Genomic DNA, 9,127 nt, shown 5'->3' on the forward strand with positions numbered 1-9,127 from the left:
TTTAAATCGTTATCAAACGGGTTTCTTTACTCGAAACTTGTCCGGGGAATAGAAATTAAGAAATTGATTTCTGGCCAGAAATCAATTTTTATTTCAGAAATTTTGTCATGCGCAGCCTTAATTGGTAACTTAAATTGAGTCTCCATTGATATATCACCACACAACCTCCTCCTCCTCCTCCTCCCCTCCCTCCCTCCTCTCCCTCTCCCTCTCCCCTCTCTCTCTCTCTCTCTCTCTCTCTCTCTCTCTCTCTCTCTCTCTCAGGTAGGATTTAGAAGGTGTTTATTGAAGTTTAAGACCTCTCTCTCTCTCTCAGGTAGGATTTAGAAGGTGTTTATTGAAGTTTAAGACCACTTTCTTTTGTTGCATGCTCAGTTAGAGTGGGCACTTTTAGGAAAAAACAAGAAATTTGTTACAAAAGTTTGAACCTGAAAAACTAAACATCCTCGTGAGATTCATCAATTATTGGATTTAATTTCTTCAAACTTTGATGCATCATACATGCCTGTTGCATCCATTTGCGAAGATCATTGAGTTTCAAACAATCTCAAACATCAACGAAAGGGTAAAGCTCAGATCTAACGTTGCAACTCCCCCCAACGGTTCTCCACCCTCGTTTGCCATAGCAAAAGCGCAGGTCAAATATCGCGCCCTTGAGGCACGTCTTGCAGTCATATGCGGATAGATCCCTTGTGCACTGAGCCAAGCCAAACAGTGTCTTGTTCCCTCCGAGCCCGAGTTCGCCATATGCATACAATTTGGGACCTGCCACGGCTTCGTCTGTCAAGTTGCTCAGCAGTTGCTTGATCTTCCTGTTGAATTCCATGAAGTCCATGTCGACGTCGTGCACGTTGCACCAGTGGAACTTGTTCGTGGTGTCGATCTTGCCGAAGAATTCCATTTTGGAATACTTGAGGAGACAATTATCATACCTAAGCGCGCCAATCGAGAGAATCGTGAATCGACATATCAGATATTGTGTTGAAGCAAAGCAAAAATAGTAATAATAATTAGGATGAGGAGAAAGTATAGGAGCAATTGAGGGAAAATGGAATTGGTCAATTTGAGAATGGAACCGGATGATTTACTTACTTTTACATACTTGATTTATGCTTCCAGAGCATATGCTTTTGCAAACATATGAGTCACACCGCCTTTTACTTTTGGATTAATGATCTATTTGAAAACAAATTGAACATCTTTTGATTGAAAACCTAGCAAATTGATGGCTAGAAAAGTTAAACTAATTGTGGTTTACATAAAGAGCATTTTTAAATTTATACCAACCACAGAGAACAATGTTTTAGACTAGATATAGTTCAAGTTGAAGCCATTTTAAGCAGAAATTAACCTTTAGTGTAGTTTGAAATTATCACTTTTTTCAGTTGGTTTGGCATTGGTTATTACACTTCAAAGCGGACTCCATGAGTCGTTAAAAGTTGAAAGCTGTCATACCAAATAATAGCGACCTTCTGCTCAGGGCAACGCTGCAAAAGCTCTGGGCCTGCATCGGAGACGCAACTTTCGCAGTCAGAGCTCGATACGTCACCCCGGCAAAGGGCTAGCCCGTACACTTGATCGTTCCCCTCGCCGCTTGAGCCGGTTCCAAACCCACTGGGAGGAACCTTGGAAACGAGAGTAGTGAGCAAGCTGTCGAGATTGGTTTTGAAAGGACTACCGGAAGTGTAGTTATCTCTGCGGAAGCAAATATGTTTAAGCGGATTGGCGCCGAAGCTCGTGTCGAGAAGAAGGAAGAAGGAGAGGAGGAGAGGGATTGATCTGGAGAGAAACATACTTGTGACTTGTACAGATTAAAGACTAGGGAGGTTTTGGCTCTTTGAAGAAAGAAAATGATGATTAATTAAGGGAAGAAGGAAAGTGAAGTCTAGAATATAGAGCTGAAAATGTTGACTTTGACTATTCAATTGAGTGGAATGAACCTTATCAACTCTCCAGAGATATTTCAACCAATAACACCGTCACAAACTGCTTGTGGATGATAAACGATGTTGATTGGCACCGAGAGAGAAAAAGTAGCCAAAGACAACATGTTTTTCCTTGTACATCATGGAAGTACCAAATGAAGTGCTGGATAAGTCGGAAAAGGCAATCCATCCTCAAAGAGCAATTATATGTCATACGTTTCCAAGATATTCTATCACTTCAATACTTGATCTTAATTAATATTAAGTGAATTATCTTGACAATGTGAATAGATTTTTGGATCTTGAATTTAGAGGATCTGTGCAAATACTCAAAGACTATGTTTGGTAGTCGGGATAAAATTCGGGATAAGATATTATTTATCTTATCCTATGTTTAGTACTCGCTCAAAACATGATAAAGTCGGATATAATGATGATATAGGCCGGATAAAATTATCCCATGAGGGAGGTGGGATAAAAGTGGATAGGATTTCTAATGTCCATAATAGGAAAATTATTTTTCTCGAATAACAAACTTTATTAAATTAACAAAATTGAAATTATATTTCAATATAAATAATATTTGAATTATAATTTAAGAAACTAAAAATAAAAAAATAAAAAATTATTTTTAATGAATCTTATTTTAATTTTTATATTCAACTTTAATTCTATCTTATAATAAACATTCAATCTATAAATTATATATTTATATTTATTATATATTTTAGGTATTTTTGTATTTTAGGTATGTTAGTACAATTTACTATTTGATAAAATTTTATTAAAAAATGATGAAAGGGGATTAAAGAAATAATAAAGAAAATAATATAAAAAAGAGGAAAAATAAAATAAAAATAAATTAAGGAATAGTGTTACGAGAGATTTTCAATATCTTTATTTACAATGATATGCCGTTACATGATATGATATGAATATATCTAACTTTAATACTGCGATATACTAAACAATAGATATGATATAAAAAAATCACAGGATTTCATATCCTATCTTATTCAATCCTATTCATGATTAAAAATCCGGACGACCAAACGTAGGGTGTGATAGATAGATGGATCACACAGGTGCGCATGACATGGTTATCAAAAGTGAAATATGCACATATATTGAGAGGCCAATGAACTTATAGAAGTCATATTTTGCCAAGCTGTCTAGATAATATGGATTCTTTCATTTTCTAATATATTCTACTTGAGTAAGAATCGAACACATTTCAAGAAACAATTAAGTGAACATAAGAAATCACATTAAAAATGTAAGCTCTGGTTGTAGTATGATCGAAAGCGTCAAGTCAAAGTGAGGCCAGTGGCAAGTGAAGATTCGACCGAGAGCCACTGCGACTGGCGGGTTCGGCCTAATGGCCATTATTCTTGAACCACTAAGCATGTGATTTGTTTTTGACTTGCTTTTTAGTCCACTTTTGAGGCACGACCGATTACTTACTTTTCTTCTTTTTGTTAGGGGGGGTTTTCTCGGTATTGGCTTTTGATTCGAGTGGATGGTGAGGACCAGCAAAGCGCACCACCTATGTCGAGGACCAGACATGGCAGCCGTCCACTAAATTTTCCATTAAATTTCAATTCGCTACAGAAGTTGAATTTTCACCTCGAGCTCATAATTGATCATGATCTTATGGGGATCATGGCATGCTTCAACCTCAGTTAACATCAAAGTAACAATCATAGCCCTCTTGCTCCAGATCCTATTGAATGCTCAACGAAGGAAAAATAAAAGAAAAAAAAAATTGACAAGTATGAGCTCTGATCTGATCTGAAGTCAACCCTTGTAGAAAAGGGAGGTTGACAAATGGCTAAAAGGAAGACGGCATTGAGCTTAATTAGGCCGCGGTTTTCTTGGTCACACATTTCGTTGCTACGTAGGTATTATAATGAAAACAAAATGACGAAATGAAAACTAGTTCAGAAGTCAACTGTTGTCCCTCCGGAATTTCGAGTATATCTTTGGATAATTCAATATGAGACAATTCTTTTTGGTGGTATTGTCCTCAAGAAGGTGCATGCAACCTCATGTCACGGATTGCTAAGTAGGCCCATGATAGTCGAATTAGAATAAGCACAAAAGAAGTAAATCCATTTCCACTCCCGGAAAGATGTAGACTCTCGTGGCCGTGGACACGTGAATGACTATGGTAGACGGGTTTTTTTTCCTTCTCGTGATGATAATATCTGGTGATCGTATTATAGATTAATATAAAATGTCATAGATTGGTCGATAAAACGAGCACAATTTTAGTGGTAATTATTGGCTTTTCATAACGAAATTGTTTTTGATACGTGACGCAAAACATCAACTCAAAACGAGTGAGTATATTTTTTTCATAGACTTTCAAATTAGAATAATGCGTTATAAACTCAAGTAACTAAGCCTTGCTAGTCCCAAGGGTGGCTGGTCAAGTGGTGACAACATTCATTTTCTTGACTAGTCGAATCTACCTTAGGGTGTATAGATTTACGTTTTCACGATAATTATTTGAGTTAGCATGAGTGGATTTTCTCGAGGCTAAAAATCCCCGACCCCACTCTCCTTTTTTTTTTTGGGGTTAAAATTACCAAAATTAGTCCTAACTTTATTATATGAATGCCAATTCAATTCTTAATTTTTCAATTTTATCAATATAACCTTAAATATTTGCTCGAAATTCCGATGTAACTCTTCCGAAAATTACCATAGGATATTACTGACATGGTGATCCCTAATAACTCCACGTCAGCTTGCCATGTAGGATAGCTCATGTTGATTGGACATCACGTTAGCAATCTTCGGCTACAATTGGCCAGAAGAATTACGTTAAAATTTCCCGCAAAAGCTTAAGTTTACATTGACAAAATTGAGAAGTTTATGACTCCTTTGGTTATTATCCCTCTTTTTCATGTGAATGTCAAATGTTCTCGGCCGAGTGCCGTTGCTAGCCTCACGAAGCCGCCATCCCGGCTATTCATTAATAGTGTCTTCCAACCTTAATTGTAACCGACCCTTGATCACCAAACCCGTGATCATATCTAATTAGCACAAAAACTAGTTCTCTCTCTGTTTTCTACATGCCTATGCTTAGTGATCTCATCGTCTTCGACGATAACTATTCTAACACACATCACTGTCAAGATCTAGAAGAAAAGAGCAGTTGAGATCAATTGAGCCCAATGTCACGCCCTGATCCTCCGGGCGCGTGCCCATCCTTTTGTGGTCGATTAAATAGCGACGTCTCAGAACGCATTGCCGACCCATTGATTTTAATGCACATGCGGAAACAATGAAATAATCTCCAAACAACAACAATATGAGATAGGAAAGTAGGGCCATAACTTTTCAAAATCAAACCACACTTATGTATATATATCACAATCAGGTATATATAATACAAACTGATATATATGTTTTACAAAACAGGGGTGGGTCACAAACTACAGGTCCTCGTCCTCCTCTCCATCATCATCTACACTCCAACTGGAGCCTTTAGCAGACTGCACCTGGGACTCTAGTACTTCAAGAACCGGGTCTATCGCGTCTACGACTGAGCCTTGAGGAGGATATGTTGTGCCATTTCCAAAAGCGATCTCCAAAACATACAAAGGTATCTCCAACTCTGGTATGGGACTCTCTCTCTCTCTCTCTTTGGCCATCCTAAGTCTGGTAGTACTACAATCTGTATCAATGGGGCACCTTGTGGGTGGGACTCGCATCAACCCAGACTATGAACCTCACCAGCTCATAGGTCCAGCCCCTATGGCTCCCATGTAACGGAATGTAAGATGTCTGCTTCGTAACCTTCTTAGGTCGTCCAAAAAACTCAGGAGCTGCCATCTATGGACTTGAAATGTTGTCCCATAACGGGGTGAGATAATGTTTCAGCGAGTTCTACCCTCTAAGACCTAACTAGGAAGAAAATACGCCTCAAGGGCTGCCTAAGCACAAACATAGGTCGGATGACTTACCTTGGCCTTAGTTTCTTCCTATAAGTCAGTTCATCTCAAAACTCAACCAAACATTTCAATTCATCAAATTAGATCGAACTATCGATCAATCGACTAAGTTGATTACATGTCATCACAACTTTCTCTCGGTTGGCCAAATCAATACTATATAATAAGTTTGATCATGTCAGGACTGCTCCCTCTAAACTGATAATAGATAGTATAGCTCGCGCTAAGCTGATAAATAGTATACTGCTTTTTATCTAAGCTGACATATCAGAGCTTGTAGGTTGATATAGTATACTAATAATGTTTTCTCTAAGCTGATCAGGCATACTGCTCTCTATCTAAGCTGACATATTAGAGCCCGTAGGTTGATATGGTATACCGACATTGTTCACTCTAAACTGATAAATAATATTGCTCACTCTAAGCTGATAGGGTATACTGCTCTCGTTAAGCTGACATATCAGAGCTCATAGGCTGATATAGTATACCACCCTAACCAAATAACCAATTCAACACTTTTATCATACCCGATAAAAATAGCCGTGTGTGGGTACACAATCGACCTTAACCAAAATACAATATTTTCGCTTTTGAACGTCCCACTAGATTCAGCAAGTTCCCAAAATAGATTTTTGGTGTCAGACCGACACCCGGTAATTTTCCAATTAATTACCAAAATTATCAATTTCGAGATAATTACTTACAACCACCAATCACACTCAATTTGCACCAAATAACGGTCAAATAAATAAACAGATCACACCATTGAAATCGGCACGAAATTCTAGTCGCCGACTATCCCGGTCTAATTTCCGAAAAAAAATAATTAATTAAATAATTATGGAAAATAATTAAATAATGCTAATAAATAGGACTTAGGCCCGTAAAGCCTAATTAAAAGCTGAGATGGGCCCGAAAAATTTCCGAATCACTCTAGATAAATACTACAACTTTGTCTAGTCTCTAACTACACTACCCTAACCACCTAACATGCAATAACCATTGATTAAATTGCTAATCTAATCTAACTATCCACCTAATCCATACTTAGCCTAAAATAATTAACCGTTAAGCGTCATTAACCTACTAAGTATAGATTAGTGAGTTAAACTCACTTGTTAAGCGATTCGCTCAGATTGAAATGACGGGGACGCGGCGAGGGGCAAGAAACTCCAAAGTAGGCTTGCCAAATGGGATCGGGGAAGCCACCAAAACAGGCCAAACAACACCTAGAGACCCACTAACTTCGGTCTCTGATTTGGGCTGAAAAAGGGCTAGAAGGGAGTTGGTTGAGGCGACAACGGGCTGAGACGGACCGAGGAGGCTGAACCGGGTCTAGGCAGACGGCTTCGGGCTTCCAAGTGGCTTCGGCGACGGTGAGGCAAGCTCGAACAGCTCTGGAGGTGGCATGGGCTCGCGGCCGAAGCAGGAAAATAGCTAGGGAAGGTGGAGACGTGAGCGAGGCTGGCGTGAGGCGCGACGAGCGCGACGATGGGCGAGCGGCGATCCGACGGGGGGTTGGGCTGCTCCGGCGGCTTTAGCTGGTCTCCTCTGAATTCTTAGCTTCAAACAGCACAAATGGAGAAGGAGAGAGGGGCTGGTCGACGGTATAGGGTAGAGAAGAGAAGGAGGGGGCAAGGGGGGACCACTTGGCTTCTTCTTATCTCACTTGTCCCTTTGGAGGGCTCCACCTTGACCGGTTGGAATCCATGGTCAATTTCCAGCCACCAACTCTTTTCTAGAAGCCTTGAGTTGGTCCAAAATGTTGGGTCCATGAGGGCATACGAATTACACATTATTTTCCCTCAAATTGGACTTTAATCTTTCTTGAATGAACTCAAATCGGCTCCCATAAATTCCATTATCGATTCATCAAATTGATATTTTTCTTCACCAATTGATCTTACTTGCTTCCCAATTGCATGATCAAAAACAGTCATTGACATTTTTGGACAAAAATGACCCTATATCGATTTTTTTCCAAAAAGTCTCGATATGCAGAAAAATTTTCCGAGACTGAGTTGACGTTCCTAAAATGACCTGTGACATGATAGAACTTTCAATTTCTAAAATCAGATTCAAATTTGCGGTTACTTTCAATGCAGTGCGATTTTAACGTGACCAAGGCGACTCGGTAGCTTTCAGAAATTTTTAGTGCAAATGATCCGTGGTCGATTTTCTTCGAGCCACAATGAGCCTCTTTGACACATCGACAACTCTTGGTTATCGTGAAAATCTTGAGGATTTAATGGACATAGAGTACCAAAACGATAGAAAAATCGGGAGAAGTACACTATCGGTGCCATAAGTTGTGTCTGCGCTCACTTTGGTGCCAAAAGTTTCCGTCGGATCACTTAAGTGCCAAAAAATTTGAAAAACGCTCATTTTGGTGCCAACGCCGATCTGATCGGCTGGAAATCCGACGTGACCTTTTTTTTATTAATTTCTTATACGATGTGGCTCGCGGAGAGTCTAGTCGGCGTGAAAACCACCAAACGACGTCGTTTGGCATCTTAAACCCCAAGTTGAAACCCTAAATCCCCAAATCGATAGAGAGAGAGAGAGAGAGAGAGAGAGAGAGAGAGAGAGAGAGAGAGAGAGAGAGAGAGAGAGAGAGATGTCGCGACCAAATTTTCGGGCGATCCACCTAGGGTTTGGCTAATGGATTGTTAAGCCTAGACCTAACTCAGGCTCTCCCAAGCCCATACCAATTCGCAACTTAAGTTTAAATTCTTAACATGCAGATGGATTTTATCTAGGAGTCACCACTAATCTATTTTTTGGTGGGTCGATTAGAAACCCAAGTAAAGTAACGGGAGTTATACTTTACTTCTACGAACCAGAGACTATGAGTATGGGGACTTGGTTACACTAGATTTCTCTAATGCCCTTTCGGTACCATTCTTTTATTTTCAAAAATGCTTTGGCAGGCAGCTTAAATTGATTTTAAATCTATTTCCCTAACATGTGAGGCGATCATGCGGGTGCGCAAACCACCAATTTAACACCCAAGTAAAGCAATAAATAAATCGCAGGACTTACCTCACAGCAATGAAAGTATCAGCGTTGTTAGATCATAATTCACATTAACAGTCATAGATATGATTTCTAATTAACACGCGATTTTTTTTTTTGTTTTAACTTATTTAATGAAAATTATGCAATATACGATGCAATATTAACTAAATGACCTAATTCTAATGACATGTAATTTCCAATTGAATAGACCTAGCAACAACT

General features: G+C 39.1%; 1 protein-coding gene across 1 annotated transcript; it reads right to left on the reverse strand.

Moving 5' to 3' along the window:
- Positions 1–429: 429 nt before the first annotated feature.
- On the reverse strand, positions 430–1,859 carry LOC104439874 (cysteine-rich repeat secretory protein 38). The gene is made up of 2 exons (XM_039299525.1): positions 1,456–1,859; positions 430–932 (listed from the first exon to the last, which is right to left on the reverse strand). Exons 1-2 carry the CDS (start codon positions 1,791–1,793, stop codon positions 548–550), a joined length of 723 nt encoding a protein of 240 aa, XP_039155459.1. The 5' UTR covers positions 1,794–1,859; the 3' UTR covers positions 430–547.
- Positions 1,860–9,127: the final 7,268 nt, after the last annotated feature.

This window comes from Eucalyptus grandis, chromosome 8, assembly GCF_016545825.1.
Source record: "Eucalyptus grandis isolate ANBG69807.140 chromosome 8, ASM1654582v1, whole genome shotgun sequence".
Taxonomy (NCBI): Eukaryota; Viridiplantae; Streptophyta; class Magnoliopsida; order Myrtales; family Myrtaceae; genus Eucalyptus; species Eucalyptus grandis.